General features: G+C 42.6%; 1 protein-coding gene across 2 annotated transcripts; it reads right to left on the bottom strand.

Annotated features, from left to right (window-relative positions):
- On the bottom strand, positions 1 to 27747 carry CAPN9 (calpain 9). 2 transcript variants are annotated; one of them, XM_009967337.3, is made up of 21 exons: positions 27628 to 27747; positions 27306 to 27547; positions 22565 to 22634; positions 22305 to 22423; positions 21570 to 21703; positions 20759 to 20927; positions 19161 to 19244; positions 18829 to 18914; positions 16928 to 17005; positions 12313 to 12473; positions 11480 to 11637; positions 10609 to 10817; positions 9920 to 9956; positions 8305 to 8385; positions 7737 to 7794; positions 7092 to 7156; positions 4647 to 4715; positions 3155 to 3233; positions 2363 to 2479; positions 1277 to 1335; positions 1 to 449 (listed from the first exon to the last, which is right to left on the bottom strand). In XM_009967337.3, exons 2-21 carry the CDS (start codon positions 27516 to 27518, stop codon positions 423 to 425), a joined length of 2073 nt encoding a protein of 690 aa, XP_009965639.3. In that variant the 5' UTR covers positions 27519 to 27547; positions 27628 to 27747; the 3' UTR covers positions 1 to 422. The 2 variants fall into 2 exon arrangements, with proteins under 2 accessions (XP_009965639.3, XP_032841293.2); XM_032985402.2 differs by lacking the exon at positions 2363 to 2479.

Below are 27747 nucleotides of genomic sequence, written 5' to 3'. Positions count from 1 at the left end.
TGAAGTTTTACACAACCTTATATTTTCAAAAGCACCTTACAATAATCTGTAGCCAAGCAGCAATAAAGACTTTTAATCACTGTAGTCTGTGGTGTGCTAGAACTAAATAAAATCCTGTTTCATAAACATCTCTGGTCACTCAGGGACATCAGTTTCAGTCTGTTTGAGAGGCAGGTGTGTCCCATCCAAATGTCTCTCACAGTAACAAATCCAGTATCAGGCTTTACCAAAAATAAAAACAAAATGCAATGTGACTGTTGTACTCATCAACAGGGCTGGAGACCAGAAAGGGTGGGCAGCATGCATGTTCCTCTGCACAAAATCTCCCAGTAAAGTTTGCATGCAAAGGCAATCTCAGCTATTGGGGCAGAAGTCTTGGCAGCGGTGTTGCAAGAAACTCCTGGCATCCAAGTCAGGTTTCTTCAGATGTTCATTGCCAGATTGATAAACTAATATTGGAAGAAAGATCAACTTTACAATTAATTATTTCAGGGCCCTCTCCCCCCCCCCCCCCTTTCCCCAAATGAAAGAAAGAAGTTCAAAAGCAGCGTCTTGCTCTGAGTTGACCCCACACAGGGAAGAGGACCTTTGCTCACTAGGTTTTTATGTCTTGTCACTAAGGAGGGACCTCAGCCAGCATTTACTTCTGTGTTTGGAGGGAAGGAGGCAGAGCCCTCTAGGCACTAGATGCCGATAACGGCAGTGATTTTGTTTGCGTGCCAGCAGTCCACACGAGCTCCCACGTTTGTTGTGCCAGAAAATTCATTGTGCCTTGACCCAGGAAGCTTCAGGTGAGTGTAAAATGAGAGACGACTGACACATGCAATGAGGAAACAAAGAGAGCACAAGGCAATAAGAAGTCTGTGCTGAGTAGTGTGAGAAGCAGGTGATGGACATGCACAGGAGAGGCTGATCTGAACTCCTGGGGAATTCAAGGAGAGTGAAAGACCTTCCCCACCCCCATCTGCTGCTTCCCTTTTCCCCCATCAAGAGCTGGCACTCCAGGAAGAAAAAAGCAGAGAATCTAGAAAGGGGGATGGGAAGCTGTCAATATGCCACAGGGCAAGGAAGGAGGGAAATAGCACGGAGGAGATGTAATCAGTGCATGTGCTGTAAAATCCTAGCCCTGCTGAAACCTATGGCCCATGCACCCTGCACTCTCACGGACATAGATGTCACCCGAAGTGTCATGCAGAAATACTCTGCTTCTTACAAGAGGACAGAGCTCTAGAGAAGCCCCATCATCTTGTCAGTGTTTATGAAGCTGTGCTCATACCTCGCCTATATTCAGGTTAATGAACTCCTTGTTTTTCACACTCAGTGCTTGGAATACTCCTGAAATGAAAAACAGGACACCGTCGCCATAAATATACCTCATTCATATTCATACATGAGCACCCCATCCCACAGCGACGTGTGACCGTGCCAAGGAGAGGGAGGGCCTGGTGCAAAAGTGGTTTGCTTAGGATTGCTTGGTGCTGGTAGCTGCTCTGACAAAACTAAGTCCTTGTAAGTGGAAATGTCTTGTTGACTTAAGGCCTTTGTGCAAGTCTCACTTCACAACTTGACTGGAAGAGGGTGTCCTGGATGTGCTAAATGGTTGAATTTGGATGATCCTCCAAAATGGGGCAAAGCAATTTGCATTTCTCTATATATCTTATTTAACTTTTCTCTCTGAGTAGTTTGATACTTCTAATGGCATAGATTGAACCAGGAAATAAAGAGAACAAAACAAAACAATAAGTCAAGAAAGTTGATTTTGCTTCTCATAGAGTGAGTTGCACATGATTTGAATTTGGAGCCACATTAATGATCACTTCAGTATTTATCTACCATTTTACCTATTTCTACTACTGCTGCTCTGGAATGAGAGCGACTCTACATACGAATAAACTGAGACCTAGGGTGCCTCAATGTACGGGGAACCATATCTTCTGCTGAAAGTGTACAAGTTATGTAAAAGAGAGAAGAGATACCTGCCTAAACACATGCCAAGTATCTCTTTGTATGAAGTACAAGCAATATTTGAACCATGAACTTCTGTGATCCCAAATTAAGCTTGTGGGCAGGTCACAAGAAAGGCAATAACATAGACTTTGTCAGCATTCTTCACATGCCTTCTACTTTGCTGCAGAGTTTATGAAGCAGGCTCTATTCACGTGGGTAAATTTTCCATTAGCAGCAGAACTTTTGTCACTTTACAGGAGAAAAGCCATCCGGAAAGCAAATGCTAAACACAGCTCCTTTCTGTTAGCCACGTACACACTTGGTCTCAGATATTGTGCAATATGCTCAATGACAGCCGAAAGTGGAACATGTTTTTTCCAAAGGGGAAGAAATTCCAGAGGAAGATGATACTCACGACTTGCATTCTCTAAGCGAATTAAGCAGTTCAGAAAATCATCAAATTCAATCTGGAACTGTTCATCAGAATATCGGAGGACAATCAGTTGCAGCAGGTAGTTGTTGAGTTGGTATCCTTCCCAAAGAGACACACCCAAAGGAGTAGTGAGCAACCTCATAATCTAGGGAGGAATCTGCAGATCTCTACTAACTAATCTTGAAAACCAGTTAATTGGAGGATACTCTGTGTCACACATCCATCTGGAAAGCAATCTGACCACAAAGGTCTTTAAGTTTGCAATGAATGACAAACTCTGAACAAGAAATTTTGCAGTCATGGCAGTTTCTAGTCCATGAACTTTTCGATGCATGAGGGACCATTCTGTCTTCTTGAAATTTGGAGGGATTTCTGAAAAACTAGGTGTTTTAACAAAAATAATTTGCAATGAAATACAAATGCACTGACTGCTCTTCATAACAAACAGCTTGCTCACTATTCCTCCAACCCTTGAGTGGAGATGGACTCTGAAGTGGTTTGTTTCAGGGTCTACCTCTGCACATGTGCAGCCCTGCTGAGTTTAACAGAGCTCAATAAAAATGTAAAGATTACTCTGACTACCCTGCAGGGTTGGGGGATACCTGGGGTGAAATTAGTCCACCCAATGTCCTCTCTAGATGCCCAGGTCCTCTCTGGGGTTTAGACCTCCTCTCTGTTCAGGGGCACCCAGCCTGCGTAATTGGTTTCAGGCCTCTTCACCCACAGCCAATCCGTCTGACAGGTTTCCCAGATAAAATGCAATGTTTGTCTTACCTGCAGCTTTAAGAGCACTACGAAGCTCATAGGAGGACATGGAGCCAGATTTATCAAAGTCAAACTGAAGGAAGATGTTCTGTTATGAAAGGAGCACATGGAAATTTCTGTATTTGTATATGAAATATATTACACAGATATTACATAGAAAGGCAAGGTGTTTATCTCTAACTGCGTAGCATAAGCACTTAAGAAAGCTGACAAGACTTTGGTGTAGATCCAGTCTGATTTTGTAACTGAGGAGCAAATCTGGGTCCCAATTCTCTTTGTCATATGAATAGGTTGCTATGAAACTTAAACAAGTACTGCCAAAACCAAGCATTCAAAAATAATGAGTTGATCTTAAAAAAATCATGGAATTTTTAAGGAAAAAACTTATTTTATCTGGGAAGGACATATAGTTATTTGTCTTTTAACTCTTAACTGGTGCATTCTCTTAATCTCTTTTTATGTTTTGCTCTATAATTCTGAAGGTTAGAGATAAACTGTGTAACACGAATTTGAGGTTGTCACTTACTCATTTGCTTTTAAGTAGAAAAAATCTAAATAGCCACATTCATGGTACAACCAAGAGAAATGGAACAAAGGGTTTGAATTTTGACCTAAATAATAAGTAATTATTAAGCTGGAGTTAAATTTCATCCCATTAATGAGACAACAAACACGACTCTCCTTTGGAATATGAGTTATTTAGAGCTGTTGTCACATTCAGCTTAAATTTTTCCAGCAAATATACGTGTAAATCTTCCTACAAGATACAAGGATTTCCCAAGCCCCCTTGTTAAAAAAAACAATGTGTCCTTTGTTAAAAGAGATGTGGTATTAATACCCAGAAAAAGTGTTTGCCATTTCTGATGGGCTAGACAAAAAGCAGAGAACTGCATATTTTGAATGCTTGGGTGAAGCACAAATTCAGAAGAAACTATTAATGACCATGAGGAAACAATTATGATGTCTTTATTTTAATATTCAGTCCACGGCCTGATTCTGCAAGCCTGCTCATTCTTACTGCCATATACTGTGGCAGAGAAATGTGTTTAAAATTAGAATCAGCACTTTCCCAGACTTTAGTACAGTTGACTCCTGAGAGATCAATAATGGAAATGCAGTGACTTAGGAAATGATTGTTTCCTAGTATTCATGAATCATCACTTTCTTCTTCTGTACAACAGCAATAATGGAAATGCCTAAAGTTTCACTTTGATTGGCTTGCTTATTAGTGCCCATTGCATTCTTTAGCCCAAACATAGTTGATTTGCTTACAAAAATCTCTGTTATTTCCAGAAAACCATTATGGTTTAGCATCATGGAAAGCGAAGAATGTTTTTGACTATCCAAAACAAGCCCCCATACTTTTAAAACATTTGTTTTGAGTTAAAATTTGTGGCTTGTAAACACGCTTGTCTCCATTTTTGTCTGTGCATACATAATAAACTGTGCAGGAAATAGCTAATGAAATGAAGAAACAAACACAATGAATAATGTCACCTACTATCCATTTCTTCATTTTTTCCCAGAACACTTTGAACTCACTAAATTCCAGTTTCCCATTGCCACTGGTCTGGTAATCTGAATTAAGGAAAAGGATTTGTTACATGAAAGTCCAAATTCTGTCTGAATTTATCAGCACTGTTCCTTTAAGCAGAAAATGTTAAGTTGTCTGAAAAGCCTGTGGTGCTGCTGAAACCAATATCGGGATTTCTCATGAGGTGCAGCTTGAGCAGTTACAGTCATGGCTGTGGCTGTGATACTTGGGGAACATTATGTGATATAAAAACACAGCTGAGCAATGCAGGCTTCACAGGAGAAAGAAAGACAGATTGTTCTAAGGCAAGAACAGCTTTGGGTGTAAATGGGATATAAATGATTCAGAGAATTAAATTGCTTGATTAAAAGAAATTGCTACTGTACTCGAAGGAGTTAGTCAACCAATGTGCTATTTGGTATTTTTATCTAGAAACCGTGCTCTGTTGCAATGGCTCAACCAAAAATTAATGGCAGTTGAGGGGTGAGGATGGCAGAATCTGGTCCTTATGGTCTGAATAAATTGTCTGTATAGCAGTTATGAGAGTCAGTGATTAGATCTGCCTGGCCTTCCCTCTGCCTGAAGTGTGAAGGTCTTAATACTTATTTTCCTGAGTTACTGATGTCACCCTAGCAGAGCTCACTAGCAGGATGGGACACTTGCTTTGAAATGCTAAATGAGACATGGGCCCATTCCCCTTCCCCTTTCCATCTTACTTGACAGGACAAAGCCCTTGCTCAGACAGACACTAGCTCAGCAAGCATTCACAAAGGTCAAAACGTGCCAAGCGGGGTCTATATAATGCCTGCCGTTATTTAAGCACTCACACTGGTGACATTATTGAGGGCACCCTCAGATCCCAGGGACGTTATCACTCCTGCAGAAAGTCTGTCTTCTTACCCAGCCAGGTGCTTCTTCCTGGGGTCACGTAGAACTTTGCCCCTGCTCTGTGCCATTGCAAAGTGGCTGTAGCCAGGGAATTTGGTGGCATATGACACGGAGCGGGACTCTGCCAGCATTGATTCAGGTTTGCATTCATGTAATTTTGCTCCTCCATTGTGTTCCAAATACCATGTCCAGAATGGGATGGTTGAGTATGCATTCCTTGTGCTTCCAAAGCAGAGGAAGAGATGTCTACTCATTTATTCAAAACTATGCAGAGATTTGCTTGGAAGCATTGCAAATCATGGAAACTATTTAGTTATATCCTAAATAGCAAACCTAGGATGGCTGTCATGCTCCTGGGTCAAGTGCAGACCTTGGCTCTGTCCCAATACCATGTAAGGACGAGATGTGAACATGGACCAGCCTCCCGCTGAAGCTTGGTTTTTAAGAGAGGAGATTCAGGACTAGTACCCTCTTTCTCATTGCATACGCATGATGGCTGATCTGCAGTGAATTTTAACTTTATGGTCATAGCTTTACGAGGATAAAGTTTTGTCTGCTTTGGTTTCTTGTTAGAAATGTTTGAAAGGATGTTACCCCTGTCATGGACTGGAGCAAAAGATAAGAACTTCTCAGCTGAACACACAAGATATAAATCAAATGTTAGATACTTGCCTTGTTAGCACTGTTTTGTTTCACATGTAACAAAATTGTCTATCAGGAGTGCATACTGCAAAAAACAGCTCTACCTGAGGAGAAGTTATTCTAAGCAAACTCAGTGGGCACTAGAACATTGCAAAGGACAAATCTGGTGGGGGAGTACCAGGGTTGTGACTCATCTCACCTAATGTCTGAGCAGTCATTTAGCATCCCGCATGGTTAGACATATCCAAAACAAGCATAATTACACCATCCTTTTCACTGTCTACAAAGGAAGTCTAAAAAGCTAGCTTAGATGTAGACACCTACACCACAAATGCCTAAATTTGTACAGACAACTCTCACCCACATGTCTGCTTCCTGGAGTCCCAGGATCTAGATGAAAAAACAGATTTTCCAGCTTTTAGTCTGGTTGTCAAAAAGCCCACAGCTTTGATATCAGTAATTTTCAACACTCCACTGATCCTTAATTTCTTTCCCATAACTTGCACGCACAACTCTGTCTGGTGAATTTAACCCTCCAGACAACAGACTTTTCTTGAGTTATCTCATCTAGGCCTTTTTCAAATAAGCCAAAGCTTGAAAAATGCACTGTTCTATACAGAATTAATTTGAGATTTACTTTTAAAAGTGCTCAGCATTAAAGCATCTGCCTCTAAGTCTGCAGGAGAAAATGGTTTGTCTTGAAGCTCCTAACCCTAAATTTCTAAAATAAAAATGAGGAAACAACTTTCACATAATTTTTTTCTTTACGTAGTGTTCTGCCATGACATTACCACATCCATCTCTGATAACCATGACAGGTAATGCTACGGACAATTACATTCAGTATTCATTTAGCCTCACAAAACTTATTCAAAAGGATACGTCCATAAGAGAAATGATATTTCGGCATGAAATGAGACTTAAGTTCTTGAATTTTATGTTCTTCGCTGAAAAAGGACAATGAAAAGAAAGAAGTCATTGGGAAAATCTGCCTTTTATAAACTGAAAATAGAAAATAGGATTTCATAAGCAGTGATCGCTGGCTCTTAGTCCTCATTGTGGGAGGACCTGTGCACTGGAAGATGAAGACAGACCTCGCTATAGAGAAGTCACAGTCCAGACAGAAGAGGTATTTACTGAAGACATGACAGAAAATACTGTTCTTGGATTGTAAATCAGGAGATGAAGTTCAGAGAGTGACAGGTTTCCCGTTGTACAAGGGACCTGTAGCAGGGTCATGGACGACCTCCAGGTCTTACCAGTCCCAGGCCAGTGCCTGTCTCTCCACAGCAGTGCAGTGGTGCAAGGGAGAGTTGGCCTCACTGAGCCAACATGGATCATGCTGGAGGCAGGGCAAGCCCATGGTTAGATCATGGATCAGATGTTTTCCTGGCTCTGCCTCAGCTGGCTGGAGGACACCAGGCAGGGGTTGTAACACAGCCTTTATTTTTCTATCTGTAAGTGAATTTAATGGCAGCTTTTATAAAGTTCTTTACAGCCCTTAACTTAGAGGTTATCAGCACTTACTTTTTTTTAATACATCATTGAGAACATATTGAAGTTCTTCTGCAGCTATCTCCATGTCCTAAAGTTAAAAAAAAAAAAAAAAAAAAGTGCAGCATCTGTTACTTGAATGTTTCTGTAGTCAGACATATAAAAAACCTCAGAAAACACAAACATCACCCATCTGTACTTTATTGCAGCTCAGGAAAAGAGAACCACACAAACCCCAGAAAAGGCTAAAAACTAAAGGGCTGGCAAAATGCAGGAGTGCTACTGTGCATAAGGCTGCCTGAAGGAGATCTAAGCTGGAACCATTGTTTCAAAGAAAAATCAACTGCAGCTGGACACTGAACCAGGTAGGCTCCCTCAGAGCTCGCGTTCTGGCTTTGGTCCTCCTGCTTGCTCTCCAGGGACTTCACCTATCTCCATCTAGACATAAGGCATGGTGACATCTGGTGCCCAAACAACACACTACAACTAAGCATACTCCTCCCAAAATACATAATTTTTGTTTCACCTGGCCCTGGGTGGGAGCAGAAGTGTCTTCCCGCCTTCTACATCTTGCTATGATCCGCAAGGGTTTTGCACTCACCTTTCCTGCAATCTGCTCAAACAGTGCCTGAAACTGCTTTTCCTCCTCAGTTTCTTGTGGACTTGGGGTTGGGTTTAGAGGCTGCAACATCAACCACTCAAGTCATTATATGAATTGTAAAACACGACATTTCTCCTGCACATAGCCCCTCTATTCATCAGGGGACAATAATACATCTTAAAATAAGTGCACACATGTTCCTGAACATTGCTAGGCTGGAGGCCTCCCAACCATCTAGCTGCCCGAGGGGAGTCTCAACCCCTCATTTCCTTCGCCTGGGCGATTGCATAGTGTGCCATTGCCTTGGCTGTGCTAAAACAAAGAGCACCCATCCTGGAAAACACCTCTCCTCTCATCCCACCCCTGCACCGCTCTGCTTCCCCAGTCCTTGAACAGCCACAGCTCTACTGAGCTATTCCCAGCAGCACCACCCAGGGACCTCTCGCCCCTCTTGAAAGCACCGCAGTGCCAGGGGTGGCTGCACTTCAGCACGTTATTCAGCACCATCCTGAGCCTGGAAGCACTTTCAGCTGGCTGCCAGCTGAGTGCCTCAGTGCAGACACAGGGGTGCAGAGTCCAGGCTTTAGTCTACACTGATGAGCAGAGAGATGTAATAGTGTAGAGGCACTGCTATAGTTGGGGTGACCATGTGAACAGAGAGGAGTTCTTGGGACAAAAAAAAAAAAAACAGGGAAAAAGATGGCAACAGCACAGGAAGCAAAGAATTGGGCTTTTTCTCCACCCACAGAAGATACAATATGAATGCCATTTAGTGTACTGTCACCAGAGTGGCCCTGCTGACATTTCTTGCCCACTTACACTTTTTTTTGACCATATGTATGTTCCTCACTTCCTTCTGCTCAAGTTTGGATGCAGTCCCTTAATGATACTGGGGCAGGTGAACAGATTTACTTTGCTACTGTATATGGCCCTGAGATTCCAGAAACGGAGATGCACTTGTTAGATGGTCCCTGGAAGAGTTTTACTAAAGAGGGACACATGAGATCTTGGCTTAGCTTGTTTCTATGGAAAGGCACACCACAATTAGCAGCTTATTTGCACGGATACACTTAAACAGGAGCTGACTCAGACTCAGCTGCAATTAGTGTTCAGCAGGCAGACCGGGCCATTCAGAAACAAAAATAATTTAATCATTTCTGCAGGCACATGCATGTATCAAACATTCCCTCTCAAGCCCTGCGGATATTGATAAATAAAATAAGTGTATTTGTATGCAAATGAAGGCAGGTCTGTGGACATTCTCTTGCCTCTTACTTTTTCATAATAAATAAAATTTTAAAAGATGTGAACAGCCATGTGCCTCCCCAGTGCTACGGGGTGTGTTTTCAGCACACCCATGGTGGCTGATAGCTGCCCCTGGTGCTGGCTAACGCTGACTGCCTTGAAGCGGATGCAGAAGCGTAATGATTATGGCTTTGATTGCTACAGCTCTTTTACCATATTCAGCAGAACTGACTGTTTCAGTCACATACACAAAGCTGGCAATTGTGTAACATTCCTGTGAAATGAATGTGTTTTAGCCAAAGACAGTAAAAGCAGTGTGTGCCAGCTTCTGCTGAGCTATTCTCTTGCAATTTTAACTCTGTAGACTTACCTCAGGGAGATCAATGGCAACGTTTTCATCTAGATCCCTGGAGAAAACAAAACTTTATTTGGTATCTGAAGATATTAATTATCTGCTTGAGGTGGAAGCTTGCTTATTACATTTTCCAGAGGTTAATGATAAAACTGCACTTTTACTGATCAGGTTAAGTTTAGATAAAATCCGTCAGACAATCAGATTTTTGCACTGTTTAAATTTTGGTATATGCCCCTGGAACAGACTTTAAGCAGGACTCAGGGAGGGCACAGCTGTGCATGCTGTCTGATAAAGAATTAATCTGATTTTTTATTCATTGTGCACACACTTTTTCCTCAATACCCTTTTTTAATATAAAATTGTCATTTGGATAGACTTTGGGAGGAAACAAACAGGAAACAAACACTGCTTCATTCACAGATTCCTGAACAGTATCAGACAGCTAGCAACTCTTCCTTGTCAAGATTCCAGCAGATTCATGATGGCAAACCCTATTTCCCCACATCCTAAACTCCTTTCTCTCAAAAAAAAAAAAAAAAAAGTCAGGTTTAACAAAAATGGGCAAATGTAAATAAAACCATCAGGAGTGTTCCATGCCAGGGCTCTGCTACAGGGCTGCCTGCCCAGCAGTCAGGCTCCTCAGCTGCCACTGGTCCTGCATGCAGGCAAGTACTGGAGGGCTTGGGGCTCACTTGTTGACTTACTCAGTGACGGCCTTCTTCTCGGAGAAAATCCTCAGGCAGAAATCTGCCTCCTGATGCGGCTCAAATGTGGTCGGAACAAGAATGTAATCACCTGGCGGCAGCTTGAATCGGTTAGATACTTCCCTTAAATTAATGTAGGTTTTGCTCCTGGCCTTGGAGGGGTGGTACCTGAAGAAGTCTTTGCCCAAGTGTCCATCTCTGCCAGGGCTCTAGGAGGAGAAATGAAGGCAGCACTGCACTGGCCGGGGTGTGCTGGGGGCCATCCTTGCCCCTTTCCCAGTCAGGGCGCCAAACTCTGTCTGGCACAAGACTCTCCCCCAGCTGTGACAGCAACTTTCATCCCTTTACCTGTGTGCTTGCAGCAGCCTAGCTCCCACCCTATGGCAAGGACTTGTTACTGGTGGTCCTTTTCCACCCAGAAGGCAGTTTAAGAGGACTGTGGGACATTGTCTTCCTGCTTAAGCATTCCCTGCCATTAAATATCACCATCCCAGGTGGGGTGATACAGAGCAGTGACAACAGATTTGCCAGTCCCTACCTCACTGAGGGACAGGCACCCCTGTGTGTGATGTGCCCCAAGAGTCTCATAAGAAGCAACATCCCCTCTCTGGGAGTCAGTCAGGGAATGACAGAATCATGGGGCCAAGGAGTCTATCCTGGGAACCCATGGCCCCGTAGGGACTCCTAAATCCTCCTCTGAGAGGACTGCATCCCAACCATGTCAAAATTCTCTGTGGGGCTTGATGTAACTGAGAAGATTATTTTAAGAGCAAGGGCCCTAAAAACACACGATGACTGGCAGGGCTACAAACCCAGAGAAAGGTGCTAATACTGATAGCACGGCTACTGCGCTGTGAAAGCAATACAGTACCTCATAAATAGAGTAGCCGATGGTTAGCATTTCGGCACCAAGCTTCTTGAGTTTACGGCGATCCTTCTGCATCAGCGCTGCTATGAATGTGCAGTCGTCTTGTCCATCGTCTTTCTCTGTCAAATGTAACTTGATTTGTGGATTTGTCCAAAAAGTTTCTGCCAATGTAAAGAACACCAGAGGATTTGTTGCCTCAGAATAATAATATCACCACCACTACTACTACTGAAAATAAAACAAAACAAAAAGACAATTAAGTTGAGGTTTTGTTCAAATTTAGTTTTCCATTAGCTGTCATGCTTCTTTCCACTAAGCTCTGCAGAAAATAAGCCAAATCCCGAATTCCTTCATGGAACTAGATGTCGAAAAGTTTCAGGCCTGTTACTTTATTATGTTACCATGGTTTAAATTTGTCAGATGGGGTTTTGTTAACAATACATAGCTACAATGATCCCATAGAGTTGGTGCCAGTCTGGAGTAACATAGTTCAGATCCATGATGCTACTTCAGAGCCACATAAACATGCTAGCAGAGCTGGATTTTTGTCTCATTTTACACTTACTGCTGTAGTTTAAGTGTCTTATTTGGAACTAGTCCTGCTCATGCAAATGTAAATGAGGGGCAAATCAGATACATTTAACTCAAGAGCAAAGAAAGCAGCTCTTTTACCACAGTCTCAAGTGGGACCATATGAACATTTGTCCCTTTGGCTGGTTCCTGCTAGCAGAGACTCAGCTGGACTGGCCGGCACCCACAATTCTGGCTATGGGGTAATAGGAGAGGTGGCTGTATTTTCTTTTTTTAAATATTTCTTATTTTCTGTATCTATTTACCCAGATAATTTCTACATCCTCCTGCGGTGGATCCTCGGACCCAGCTCCCCTGGTGGATGGTCACCTCCCATTTGTGGGCAGTACTGTCTTCCAGGGCATCTGGAGTCAGGTTGCAGATCTCAACTTTATCAAAATGCACTTTGAAGTCTTCAAATTTCATCCTGAGCGAAAGACATGGGAAGGAACAGACAGTCATTCACTTCAGTGAAGGATGCCCAGCAGAAGTACTTACTCCCCAGAGCCCCAGGGCCACATCACCAGCTCGTGTGGATCTGAATAGTTTCAGTGACTGTGGAGATACACTGATGTACACCAGGGATAAGCTAGCTCTCATGCACTGTGGTGTAAAACACAAGCAGCCTTACTGTCTGGATCTGATCCTGAGATCTCTTACATCTTTCTTTTTATACCATAACACCGTTGATTTTTTTCAGTTACAGTTGAGTATAAGATGAAAAGAAGTGACACTGGCACAAAACCTACAGTGGAAAGAGTTATTTCACTGACACCATCCTGGCCTTCATGGTTGTATCTATATTGCCAAAGAGCCAACCAAAGGATGGTAGGCACCTCTGCAGGAGCTAAGTCTGCCTACAAATCAGCTGTGTGTTCAATGCCAGATGCATGGCAGCACAAGGGACACATGGTCATGGATTAGACAAGTCATGGTATGATTAGCTTGTTCATACTGCAGTTAAAGTCACATTTGGGCCTCTGCTAAGGTGCCTGAGCTCAAGTTTCTTACCCTCCCCTCCTTTATGGGTGCCTGGGACCTTGCCCTAGCAAAAACATCCACTAAACATGAGAGACAAAAAGTGTGTTTGGACTTGAATAGTAGCTCCAACTAACCCTTGAAGGTGCTATAGACACTGCTGCCTGCTACTGTGTCATGTAGATTGCACTACATACGTTTTATACCCAAGGTGGACACATATATATCTGGCCATGGGAAGGAGGAAGCAAATGCCACAATATGGATGTTTCTGAGCTGCTCAGATGGGCTGATTGCAACTAGCCTGCTCAGCACGCTAAGAAGCAGATAAGCTATGTGATGTTATCTAGCAAATAAAAGGGAAAAAAGATACCGAAAGTCCTGCTGGCCAAGGAGCCCGGTGTTCAGGACTGAGCAAACAGCCAAGCAAAGGGTCAGCCAGAGCCAGGCACCACTGGGCATGGTGTGCAGCCCTGGGCAAAAGGAACAGAGCAGGGGAGCTGTCTAAGAGACAGCAGCTTGCATGGTGGGCACTGCAAGGACAGGAGGTCTGTATGCTGTAAGACTGAGGGTAGTCTTGGTAGGCTGAACTTCCCTCTGTGAAAGGGAGGGGCATTAGGCCTTCCTGAGGGCAACTGAACATCCAGATGTGTCATCTACTCTGAATTGCTATCTGTAAGAGCCTGCCTCTCTCCATGAGCCATAGAAATAACATATAGAAGTTCATCTCCTCCCTAACACAAACTTCTGTAACTATCCTTTTCCTGTAGCAGCTGATGTCTAACACAAAATGAAGTAACAGGAGACCAAAAGCTCTCCAAGACTGCGTGTTTATCTGTGGCAATGGCAGATAGGACCCAGATGTCCCTCAGTGTAGCTCACCAGACACAGCTACATCCATTTTTCTGCTGCATAGAAAATAGATGTCTGTGGTGGTATTAATTTACACTTGCTATGGGCCATTTTACAACTTGTTTTTAGCATGGGAAGACGCAGCAGGGCCTGCTTTCCTGAGCTCTGTCCTCTTTCTTGTCAATTATTCCTATGTATTTCTAGCCCTAGGCACTGCTAATTCTCACTTTGATGCTCAGTACACTAGAGCAGGGGCAGCATAACAAAATCTGTCACTAAGTGGCTTAGTTTCCTGGCCACATTATGCAATTTTGGGGTCTCTGGAAACGTGTTGCAAAGCAGATGAAGGAGTTGCACTTTATAGACCAGATTTGGCTCCTAAAACACCTGTTCTGACTTTTCTAGGGACGTCCCGGATTTGTATTGGTGAAGGGAAGACTCTGACCCTCTGATTTTAGGAGGGAAGGGTCTAGGATCTAGGGTGAGTGAGAAGCTGATTTCTTAGCCAACAGCAGAATGCCTTCTTCACATCTAGTGGAAGCATCTGGACCCGACCAATCTGAACTGTTAAAATGTAGCCAAAATATCTTTTGGATAGTTAATGAGGTCAGCAGGCCCTTAGCAGGTTACCATGAAGATTTTTGTCAGTCCTCACAAAACCAAAGAACAAAAGGGACAAAAGGTCTTATCAGACCACGTTTCTCACCTTGGCTGCCTTATCCCATGTAGTCCTCTACAGCTGTGTTGCTTTTTTGCATTGACTGAAGACACTCTGATGATATGATACTTGTCTTGCTTTAACAGTTCTGTAGTTTTTGATCTAGTTTCCCTCACTGCACTACCCTTCCTCCTAGCCTTTGTCTTCCATCCAGGATGAAATCTAACACAATGCACGAGAATAAAAAGGTATATTTATTCTTCCTCTTTTTCTCTTTCATTTAACAGAAATGATCCTGTGTAGGAGAATGGCCATTGTTTTGCATGCAGTCAGCACATGGATAAGCTGGGTCAGAAACGCAGAACAGTTACAGAAATTGTTCATGAATGCATAGCAGGTTTCCTGAGCTCCCTTTCAGCTTCCAGACACATCAAGAAATGACTTATGAAAAGCTTGCTGACTGTAAAACTTACAGTTGCCTACTTCAGTAGAAACCAGCTGTCAACAAGAAGAGCCCCATTGCACCTTATGTTATTTGCTAAGCCCAAAGATAATGCATGTCATGGAGAACATGTTTTGGACTTTTGAGGACCTAATTACTTTGCTAGTCACTATTTCTAGCAGCAGGTTTCAAAGCACCTCATAAAGATTACCCCAGCTTTCCAGGGAGGCAAGCCAAGTCACCACCAGCAGTGGTGAATAGGCTGGCTGAAGGTCCTCAGCTGCAGAAGCAGGAATGTAGCTTGTTCACCAGCTACTCAGCTAAACTGCATCAGCAGGAACCATGGTAGGAGCAAACTGAAAGCTGGAGAGAAGCAGCTATGTTCATCTCTTTCCTCATCTGTTCATTTTAATGTTTTCAGGAGTACATCACATTATTGCTCATGCAAAGTCTGTATGCAAAGCCTGATGGGGAAACCATCAAGCTGTGGCTTAGAGGCGGCAAAGAGGTAAACGCTCCTGAGAGAAACACACAGAAGTCAAAAGGCATTAGTAAATATTAAATCTGATGGACTGGGCGGAGGATTTAGCTGGTATCAAACTTGCCTGACTGGTTTTGGAAGCATTTGTTATCTTCTACATATGATTTTTGTCCACTTAACCCCTTCAGTGGAAACTGCAGTCCCAATGGCTTTTGTTTCCACTCCGAATGGCTGAGATGCTGGATGAGGAAGGTTAACATTTGTCTGGGCATGTCAACCTCATTAATTTTTATTGACCTTTGGAGGATTTGCTTAACTATCAGATTAGCTCTGTTGGACACATGACTTTTGCATTAATTTCATTGCTCATCTGATGCCTACTTGCACACTTGTACCTCCATTACACAGTCAGGCTTTAAGTCATGACCTGTATTGAGAGACTTGCTGGGGTTACTTGGGTACTGGGTAAAGTCTTTGCCTCCTTTTCATTCACTCCATAAGTTCTAGCTGTAGCTATGTCAAAAACAGAGGAAAAAAAAACAACAGAAAAGCTTTTGAAAAAATGAGAAATGCCCTACTGCATTTGCAATATCAATAGCAAAATAACTCAAAATATCCTATGTAAAAATACTTAAATAATGGATCAGACACAGGACTTACCTCACTCCAGAGCTATCAAAGTTTGGGATAGAACATTTTATGTGACTTAATGTCCTGAATTGTATATCTCAAATCACTTTTCAGGCTTAAAGTTGAACTTTGGTTTAACTTGCAGGAAAAATCTGGAATTACCCCACTGCATATATCTCTAGATTTACCTCTTTGTAAAAGATGAGCATCTGGCCTTATAAATTGTGACCAGACAGTGAGTAGTGCACAGCATGGTTGATGTAAGGGGAGGATCATGTGCAAGTCAGCCATCTGCTCTGTCTGAGATCGTGAATTTGGCATGAAAAACACTTCACACTTCTAAAGCAATTCCCACCATGTATTTCTTCCATTTCATTTCATCTTTTCTTAAGATTTTCCATCATTTCACACATATCTTGATGTTCTTTTACTTTCTGTAACAAGTAGTATTGCTTCTCTGGACTCCCTCCCCTTCCCATGTATGCCTAGTATCAACCCTGAAGGCATTTCATAGGTGATACAGTGCAATATAATGCTTCCTTCTGTAGAGTCTGCCTGTGTTCATGGGAAGGATTTAAAGGGTGTTACATTCATGGGAGAAGCACAGTATTTGAAATATGCTAATGCCATTAACTAAGCTGACTTTTAAAATGCTTTTTGTTATTAAGATAGACATGGGAACACATGAAACATGAAGAAAACCAAGTGAGCATTCTACCTGCCCTCTCCTAGGCAGAAACAGCTTTTCCTCATGCAGACAATTCTTCCTTACTGCTCGTTTTGGCCACTTTCACCTTTGTTTCTGACTACAGCTACACGCTTTCAAAACCTGTGGCTTACCAGAACTCTCCATCATTCAGTGCTGCCTGAGATAGGCGCCTCTGCTCCGACGGGCTGACTGAATGCCACTCCAGAGAGCTGCAATAAAACAAAACCAAGCTTTACTATGGGTATATGACAATTAATTTTCCCTGGCTCAGAATGACTAGCTGGACACAGCAGCAGGCTGTTCTTCTTCCAAATGTGTTTTATTTGAGTGGCTCTCACAAACACAGATGCATTTAAGAGGTTTCCTGAATCCTGCTGTCACTCACAGTCACAGAGACCCAACTAGTGTATCTAGAAGCATGATCAAGCCAAAGATCCCTGCTCCAAGATGATTCTGGGTGAGTTGTTGCCTGCACTGAGAACTGGGACTGATGTCAGGTGTTGGAATTGAGTATAATAGGGCCATTGGTAAACCTGAAGATTTTGGTAAGTCACACCCCTCCTTAAATCTGTTTTCCATCTGTAACACCATCTCTTCTTCTATATTTGTCAGTAATTTAGGGCCAGATGTTTCTTCAAAACTGAGTCAATGGGAGCTGAATAGGCTCCTTCCCTTGTACAGAGAGTGTTGTTGGAGTAACTGGGGTTCCAAATAAAGTCTTTTCTTCCTTTTCATTCACCCCTACAACTCCAGCTGTAGCAGATCAAAACCAAACAAAAACCTGCTAAAGCTTTTTGGAAAAGCTGGAAATGCCCTACTACATTACCAATCTGACATAATAGACAGGGAATAGCAGGTACCTTGTGTTGAGATTTTTAATTCCAGCAACCACTGTGGAATGTTAATACAGATTCCTGTATTGACCTACAAGCCCCTCTTCATCTTCAGTTCCAGAAAACTTTGCAAGTGCAGAATCAGAGCTCTGCAGAGACAGCCTTTTCAATAAACAGCATGAATTGCTAGATACCTGTCCTGATCTTAACCTCTCTGTTTTTTTTTTTTTTTGAGATTTAATCACTCAATCACTCATTATGTATGTCAATTATCCACATTTTTCTTTTTCAGGATAACAAAGGATCAGAGCTCATGTGGAAATATTTCAGTTATTTCTGAGTGGTGTTAAGGACAGGAACATTCAAAGTAGTCTTACAGATGACTACATGTCACAGCAATTTTAAAGAGCCATGCAGATTACAACTCCTCTCCTCTAAATCTGTGTGAATAAAAAAAACTTAGAAGAAAGTGAAACAAAAATGAAGCCATGCATATTTGAAAAAAATATATCGAAAAGCATATGTTGGGGGCAAATGTAGTGTTGTTTTTACTATATAATTTGTTTCTTTTGTATTATTTGTACCTTGCTTACCTTTGGTAGTAAGTACAGGCTGGTTTTCAAACCAATCCTGTTGTGGTTTTGGGTCTTTCCACAACTTTGGTGGGTACCACATGGAGAGGGTCTCATTTAATAGTCATATGTAACCTGTAAGGTCCCTTTCTCTTCCTGATGTGTTTAGAAACCCAGAACAGTAAATGCAACTAGGGACTCATAAGCTACTTAGGGGGGGAGGCAATACAGTGTCAGTTTCCAGCTTATCTGCAGTAGGACAAAGTACAAATGTTGTGTTACAAGTACTACAACGGGCTTGCAGAAAATAAACAAAAAAAAATCACTCCAAATGTATAATTTTTCCAACCAGGAGTGTCTTAAAATTAACTTATCCCATTTATATTTATATATGATTTTTGCTAAGGCTAGATTTTGGGGTCTAAACAACCTTGACAATGTCCCCATAATTGAGCAGCTTTGAAAATACTAAGAGTGACATATTTGTATGGCAGTAATATTGTTATGCATGTAAAAATTCCTGATTTAATTTTCTGTGGAATAGCTGGAGCTGCAGAAAGCTAGCTGTGAAGAAGCAGCTGGGATTTGGTCTTTGCGAGGCCAGCGTGTATGGGACAGCAGACGTACTTGTCACTCCAAGGGCCATTCCACTCAACCTGTCCCCAGGGGTTCCTTATCCTTATGAGCTGCACCTGCCGGCCCCTGTAGCTCACCTGGGAAAGAAGGAAACAGAGAAAATACCAAGTGTCAGTAGCTAGGGAGCAGGACTTCTCCAGTTTGCAGAGGCTGGGCAAGCTGGTGTAACAGCTGGGCAAAATGTGCTACAGGAGTTGTGGGAGGGAAAGATGGATGGGAATTTGGATAACTCCCCCAGGATAACTCTCCCTGTCACCCGAGGTTAGGGGACACTCCCTTATCTTTTCCCCAGGTCTCTCCTTGCCCCAAGCTGCTGAACCTACCTCATCAATGCCAGTCACGGAGTAAGCATGGCCCTTTATAAGGCCAAAGGGGGTTTTGGCTTCTGACTCGGCAGCACTCCTAATCTGAAATATGGGGAAAAAAATGTGAATGTCTCTCTTCAGAGTGAGATCACAAGTGGTGCCACCTGGTCCCTTCCAACCATCAGGTGGGAGGTCAGTGGCTAACCAGTGCTATGAACTGGGAACTTGTCTGTCTGCTCAGTGCAGACAATGATGGTACAGCGGTGCCCTTTGAGGAAAGGATTTTTTTTTTTAGCATTCTTCACGCAGAGGGAAAACAAGGTGGTTCCAGGTTGAAATACCTTTTCTGCCTGTGTGATTTTGTATCAGCAATATCTACTTTTCCGGGATCTCAGTCTTAACTCCCATTCAAATGTAGTTTGTGTCAGATAAGGGATGGGAAGAGGTGCTCTCAGACTGCGATCAGGTGTTGATATGGTCTCATTTCTTTTAAAAAGACATTGATGGAGCAGTGGTGGCAGTGAAGGGTCCCATCAGCTAGCTTGAGTATTACACTGTCTGTCTAGTTTGATAAATATTTAATTAGTCTTTGCAAGCAGCAAAGCTTCAGCAGGAGAGAAAGGGAAAATCAAATCAGGAAAGACTGAACCCCAAAGTTGAGGGCAGTCTTGAGTGAAAGAGAGAGTTTGTAGAAAAACCCTGTTTTCAGTCAGGCAGACAACAGGTTTGAGATGACAGGTTTCCCTCAGCCTGGCCAAATGGTCAACGATGAAGCTTTTGGGCAGAGGGCAAACAAAAGCCTCTCCCCTTTTCCCCCAGCATGGGCACTTCCTTTGCTTTTGTTACAAATGCCTGAAAGGGAAATGAAACATTTTGTGCTTGGTGGGATTTTTCATTTGCTCTGAAACCTCTTTCTCCAGCTGCTCATTCTGGTGGAGAAACTTGGCACACTTGTTTCTGAACTGCCTTCCCCACTGAGCACAGTCAGCAAGGAACAGCAATGAGGCTTTCACTCTTGCTGTTGAGCAGCTCAGGCATTTTTCACCAGAAAGCCAAGGACACGTGGATGACTCCTTTTACCCTGGGTCAGACACACTGGCAGAGCAGTGTAAGTAACCTTTGCAGGATCTACCCAGCAGCAGCCTTTTCTTTGGGAAAGCTGGAGGTTTTAGCTTCTGGAGGGATACACCTGACGTACCCTAAGCCCCAGCCTCTGTTTACAGACAAACACACTGGTCCCGAAAATTGTCCTGAGTCCCTCAAGACCCCACAGCTGCTAAAAAAAAACAATTTTGTAGTCTCTGGAACCAGTAAGTCCTCAAAAAGCTATGGCCAGTCTTAATGCTAAGTGACCAAATAAGTCAGGAAAGTTCACACTCACTGAGTACTCATACTCATGTCATTATTGCCTTAAATACAGTGGCCATCACCTGCTGAAAAGTGATGAATCTTTTTCTTTTCTTTTAAACAACTGTACTAAGGACTACATTAATATTACATATTTTCAGTTCATAGCTATTATTTGCAGAGTTAAGTGCATATCCATCTACTTGTAGGCTTTTTTAATGCAGAAAGCACAAAAATAAACAGAAATTCAGATCCCATTTCTTACTTACATCAATAGAGCAGCACACCAATGAGCATCTTTTCAGAGCTTTCTCTAGGATTTCACAGAAATTGTCAGGAGCCTTTTTAACCTCATACATTTCTCCTACACCCCCAGTGAAGTCCTCCATGGCTTCTATTGTACTCCCTCCTTTCAGAGCCTCGTAGCTGCCATTCAGCCTGGAAAATACATGCTGACCATGAGACACTCTTCCAAAACTTTGAAGACACCTGTGAGAGCTTGAGAACTTTCTCATACAGGTGTAAAATTTCAGCAACAGCACTGAAATCAAAAGAAGTATGACAGAATGTACGATGTACACAGGATATATGGGAGGAGTACTGGGATCATTCTGCTTTCCTTGTTAATTACATTTTTAATTCATTAATTTCTCCATATCCTTAAAGCCTGGGGGTTTTCTTTCTTTAGTGCCAATTGTCAGGGACTTTCTTTAGTGTCAATTGGCAAGGACTAAGCATCACTGCATGTCAGTGGCTTGCTACCTGCCAAGTAATTTAAAAATACAGGGTTAGCTAGAACCCTCAACTGAGGTCTCAGCAGAGACATAAATGGCAGGATTCAGGCTTTGATCCAACTCTATTGCTATCAGCTGCTGTTGTATCTAATGATGTGCTGGAAGATGGACCAACTCCCAATAGATAGACATAGTGTCTTTATATCAGGGAAGCAGCAAATACAAACCCCCTCCCCACCAAAAAATACCAGATAGAAGCTGTTCGCTCGAGTTGTGAATATTGCATATACAAATTGTGAATAATGTATGCACAAATAGCGAATTATGTTTGCACAGTATGACTTACTTGGCATAGGCTTTCTCTAGTAAGGCACTCCAAAATTCGTTTTGTTCAGCTGAGTGCAGGAAAACCAAGCGGTCCTTGAAGGTGGGTAATCTGTCATCAATCACGACATCCAGCCACTCGTTGTGCTGCCAAAACTATTTAGAAATCATGGGACACATGTTTGCTGACAGCATGTGATTTCCTGAGCATTGGACTCTGGTGTCCCAGTACTTCTATTTGTAACAGTGACAATCATAGGCTTGATTACAAGTCATATGTAAATCACCTGTTTCCACTATACTGTGCTAGGCTGCTCTGAAGGAAGGGTAATTTATTTTAAGAAAAGACTAAGACTACATGTGTAGAGCTCTACTGTAGCTTCTTGTCTGGATATTGTCACTCATGTAGCTATACAAGTGGTCACCACATGATTCAAGACACCTTTAAGACATGCACATATTATAGATCCCAGTCCAACTACTTTAAGGCCTTATAGCCTAAGTGAAGTCTGTGTACCTAGGAAAAAGTGAAATGATTTCTAAGGCCAGATATCTCTTCACAGAGCAGAAGTGGCTATGTGCATGCCTGTGGGAGGCTGATGTAGCCCTCTAGGCTGTTTCTCAAAACACAAACAATGTAAACTCAGCAATCCCTGATTTTCAGTCTCTTCTGCAATAACTGGCAATCCCACTGCAAAATAGACCATGATTTGTAATGACAGAAATGTGTTCATGCCATGCCAGGTGTTCATCTTACCTGGAAGTGAAATATTCCAGCATAATCTGGCCCAAAATTTTGATCCAATGGCACCACTCTTGCTAGTGTTTTTTCATTCAGTGTGAGAGAAGCTATGGCTGCTAATAGCCAGCAGTCACCTGTGAATTGAGAAGGGGAAAAAAACCCTCGTATTCTCCGACCAGTTCAGGATGAACAACATCCCCTCATGTGCAAGGATATTCCTGCTGCTCCCCACAGGGTGTAGGCACAAATACGTCCACCCAGGGACAATCACTTACCAAGATCCCCTTGGCAAATGTCAGTTCTTGTGGCTCCTCCAAGGATAAACTTGGGGTCCTTGACAATGTCCTGCGAGAGTGAGAGAGACACACAGAAATTACTTAGAACGTGCCAGGAAGATATCACCATCTCTCTGAACCCAGACATGGGTGTGTGCCCCATGAGCTATATTATCTTGCAGCAGTGTAGCCACCACAAAATCTAGGTGGGGAATCCTTGCTAATAATTACAGTGTAGAACAATTAAAGAATGAACTATCCTCATTTTTTTGTAATTAGTTGGCTGCTAATGAAAAGCTGGCATTCTTTATTCATCTGCAAGCAATTGTGCAAATACCATAGCACAACTCAGTCCAGAATCTCAGTGTTAGGCTACAACCCTAGTTAATGGGGTTTGCTTGTTTGTTTTCCCTCTATGGATGGAAAAAATAAAATTGGTGATTTACCTTTAAATGCACTATTAAGGTTTTTATCTACCTGCACATAATACCTGGAACGTACAGTGTCTGACAACCGTAAGACCATTTCCGGCTCAAATAAGCAAACAACAGAGGTAGACTCCAGCCTTGTTTGTTTTACTGAGTTAATTTTCTGGAGGAGCTAACACTACCCACCCTTGTGTGCTCAGGGGTCAGAGGGGCTGGTGCTCACAGTGACATTAAAGCAATTCTCAAGTCATTTGACTGTTTTAGTTCAATTACTAGCACCACAGCTGGATAGAAAAATTACAGTGACAAATCAATAAATGTGGTAGGAATTCTCTTCTCTCCTCCCCTTTCCCATGAACTTTAAATTGAATTTAATTGATTGAACTGAATATAAAAAGGATGAGAAGGATATCTAATATATTACTAGAGGAATATGCCTGTAGTTAATCAGTCTGCCCTGATAAGTTATTGCAGAGCCTATGGCATGAAGCAGACTCTTCTGCCTAAGTGGCAGAAGCTTGCAAAAATAAAAAATATAACATTAAAGAAGGGGGGGAAATAGGAGAACACAATCAGTTATCTAACCCCTGCATTTGCCTATAAGGAAACTGAATTGCTTTTGATTCGTATCACTGCATTTTGGGAGGCCGTCAGGACAGGATATCGATCATTTCATTCAGCTTCCTGCACTTTACTGCTGAAGCATCTGCTGCTGGCCGCTGCTGGTGCCAGGACTCTCTCCCCAGTGAATCAACACTGCACCGGCAAAGTTCTCCCTGCAGAGGCAATATTCAGGAGGAAGCTGGTTTGCATATTTTTTGTTTGCCTGTCCTGGGGAGGAGGTAGCACCCAGGTTGTGCCCCAGCCACAGGTGCCCAGGGGAGGAGGCACTGCAGCACCTCGTGTCCCCAGAGAGCACAGCAAGGGGAAATCAAACAGCAGCTCCTCCTTACCTGGCCTGCTTGCTCATTAAATACACTCAGTCTTGTTGGGACTGGAGGTGAACAATAAAAAACACAGCTCATTGCCTTTAGGCATAAATATAACAACAGCTGATAAAGTAGCTGATCTCTAATAACATGACTTTTTTTAGCATCATTGCTCCTGGGGAACATAATTCTCATGGCAAGAACTGTACTTAGCCGTTACCAAGAAACTCCATGTGTTAGCAAGAGATGAGATAAAAAACATTTCCACTGACATGGATCTGAACATTAGGTTAATGGCTTATTGCTTATTACACAGCTCTAAAACTGACATATGGAAAAATATATTCAATCTCATATGCCTAAAACAAACAAAAGTAATAGTTCAAATAATCAGTAAAAATGAACTGAAAGGATTTTGATTGGACCTGTGCCACATTCTCTGCTAGACAAAAGAAAACCACACTCCACAGTTTTTGAGTGGATGTTGCAAAAATAATATTAATTTTAAAGGGATCTTCAGACTGGATGGTATAATAATGTGTGTTGGGGCTTTCAGCATGTTAAAGGACAAAACCCAGAGGTGGATCTTGCATTTACACACAGCATACAATAATTCAAGGATCACCTGCACACGGATATTGCCTGGAAGTATGGACGTGCAATCTTCAGAGAGATGAAACAAGGTGACCCTTGACTCTCTTGATGCTACATCAAACCTGTGTTTCTTTAGTCAAAGGAAAATGAATTGCATCCCCTGCACTTCCACCTCACATTGGTAGAGGGGGTACATGGAGGTCTAAGAAAGGCTGAGGGTGACGTTCTTTAGGTGTCCCTATTTCTGTGATTACGTTTCTTTGCCTGGTTCCAGCATACAGTACCTGTCATACCAGTTGTCAGTGGATGTTAATATTAGGAGAATTTACTTATTACTTCCTCCTGTAGACCATAGACTCATTTGGCACTGGTAAAACACATTAGTCTTTCCTTTTTTCTTTTTTTGTTTTTTTTTTTTTTTTTCATTTTTCAAGTTGTATGTCTAACTTTCCTAGACACTGAGCTGTCTAGGAACTTATCCTAGCAGTTGAATTTAGATATAAATTAAGAAGGAAAAGAAAGGAAAAGGGAAAGGGAAAGGGGAGATACAATGAGAAAAGGGTCTTTTATTCTTCAGATTATTCTAAAATTTAGACAAGGTAGAGTTTCAAAGGTTTAATTTGTAATGAAAAGGGATTACTAAACAAAATTGTTAAATATCTTTCTGAACCTTAGAGCACTTAAGATTTATGTAGAAAGCAAGATATTAATCTCGTGCAGATCCATTTAGTTCACTGATTGCAGTGGGAGATTAGGGATACCTGAGGGTCGTCTTTATGCTGCATACAAACATATATATACCTGCATGTATATGCATGTCAAAATAATGAGAAAGCCTTCTCTGCTCTCACTACTAAATATTAAACTCTAACAGAGTATAAATCTGAAGATTAACATATTTGGCCCTGCAATTGCCCACATATATTGTGCTACACTTCATCCAAGCTACTGTAAAATACTGGTAGGAGATGCAGTAAAAACAGTCATCGTGAAAAGCAGTTTGAACACAGATACCTCCACAGAGGCCGTGCTCCTGTGCTCACCCTCTCTGGCACTCCAGCTTTGCCAGCTGAGCTGTGGTCACTAAGCTGTCACGTGCTCCAGGCCTATATCCCACTTCAAAGTAAAAAGTGCTAACTTGAAATGGTGTTGCAGTATTTTGCTGCTGATCCTGATGGATAATAGAGATTAAACTGATTTAACTTAAATGCTGAGGAGCCAGAGAAGAGTATAACCAAAACCCTGTCCTTACACATCTTCTCAGCCTCCCCTGAGCTTTATTTATTGCTGTGCAGCTCACAAAAGTTCTTCTTTTTGCATGATGGGAATTGAAGTGTAAAGGCAGATCGTTTCTGGTAATTCACTCATCCTGGAAATGTTTACAGTTCAGCGTACAAAGGACCTGAAGAAGACTGCAACAGCTACAACAGGCTGCTCTCCATTGTCCCGGGGTACCACACACAAGGACACATAAACTCTAAGCTGCTCCTGGTCATATTTTACAGAAAAGTTTAAATACCTTGAAGACCCAAATGGAAAAAAAATACAAACTAGCACCTAATGGCTGGCCAAAGGAAAACTGTTCTTTCTGATTTGGTGACTCAGGCACTTGCATTTTTGATGCCCCACAGCACTCCAGAATCACCACACCAAAAGCATCCCAGCTCCACAGCCCCGTCCTGTGCGTGGGGGCAGCCCCACAGCCTACCTGGCTTTTGGGGCACAGGTAGGCAAGGCAGGCAGAAGTGCCTGCAGGGGCTGCACTTACCGTGTGTAGGGATCTCCTGTTTTTTCAAAGCTGAAACTTGCCAAGGAGTAATAGCTTTAGTTCTGCTCTGTAGTGACACTATGTTAACTACCAGATGTTGAGGCATTTGAATGCCTATCACTGTGGATTAAGTTAAGCCAAAATTTAAAACCTTCTTTAAGCTTATTTTGTTCTTTTTCTCCCTTGGTATCAGTGTCACAAAGCAAAGTTTTCTCCTAAGGGAGAAACTTTCAGACTATGAAGAAAAAGAGAATAAATATGAGTCATTAGTAAAGAAATGAAATGTAGCCACAAATTTTCTTTGGCTATTAGTTACAGAGTTAAGTGGGGAGAAGGAACCTGGAGTGATGCTGGGTTTGTGATCTGAGAACATGTGACTAGTGAAGCTTCAGGCTCTCTCTGTGTTATTAATGATTGTTATGCAAGATGCATTAAGAGATACTCATCAAGCCCTTGGCTACTGCTGAATGGCTCAGTAACCATGGCATGTATTCGTAATCTTAGTGTTTCATGATAGAAGCAAGCAAGTATAAGAGTCTCATACTCTAAAAGTTAAAAGGTTTGAATATTTTAAGTTTAACCTTAATTATATACTTTCTACATTAACAATACTCCATTTTTACATAGTTAGAAAATCTTCATAATGTATTTTACCCTTAATTCCTTGCACATCCTCTTATCTTCATCTTAACATTGCTTTTGTTTGGCAATAATGTAAGACAAGGCTGATCACAAGTTGTTTATTCATGTACATAAATACACATGCATGAAGTGAAGCTATACAACAAGCTCCACCTAGAAAAATGGGGTGAAGCCTTGCAGCCCTCTTATCCCACAGTTTGAGCTCTTTCTGGGTGACAACCCAACCCCAGGCTACTGCCCCTGAGGAGGGAAGGGTTCCCCCCACCCCTCACTTCGTCCCCACATCTCCTTGAGCACACCACGCATCTGGTGCGATCCCAAAGCACAGCGGCATCTGACTTTTGGCAGGAACAAAGGAGAGAACACCACGGCATACTCACCCCGGGTCTCTTCCAGACGAAGGGAATAGGCGGCTTTTCACTGAAGAAGAGAGAGAAGTTGCAGGTGGGGAAGTCAGGGTCCTCAAAGAGGACCCCCCTGTGCAGGCACTCCTGCTTCAGCTCCTCGTAGGGCTTCCCCGAGCTGTGGGTGACACGCGCGGCCCCGGGCAGCGCGGGCGGCCTCGGCTTTGAGTCCTGGTACAGGTAGGGCATGGCTCCTTCCCACCTGCCAGAGAGAGATCCTGGGGAGCAGAGGGTTAGCAGGCGGTGAGGGCAGAAGGAGGGGGGAGACCGGAGGAAAAAGAAGAGGGAGCAAAAATACCTCTAGCGCCTTGTGAAAGAAAAGGGGGAGGAAAGGAGAGTGCTGTGGGGGAGCCAGCAGTGTCCTCCAGCCCTCCTCCGTCGCACCTCCTTGGAACTGCAGCGTGAGACCAACCTCCCA

The sequence above is a fragment of the Tyto alba genome, unplaced genomic scaffold, assembly GCF_018691265.1.
Source record: "Tyto alba isolate M040663 unplaced genomic scaffold, T.alba_DEE_v4.0 Super-Scaffold_22, whole genome shotgun sequence".
NCBI lineage: Eukaryota > Metazoa > Chordata > Aves > Strigiformes > Tytonidae > Tyto > Tyto alba.
This window is presented reverse-complemented; position numbering and strand designations above follow the sequence as displayed.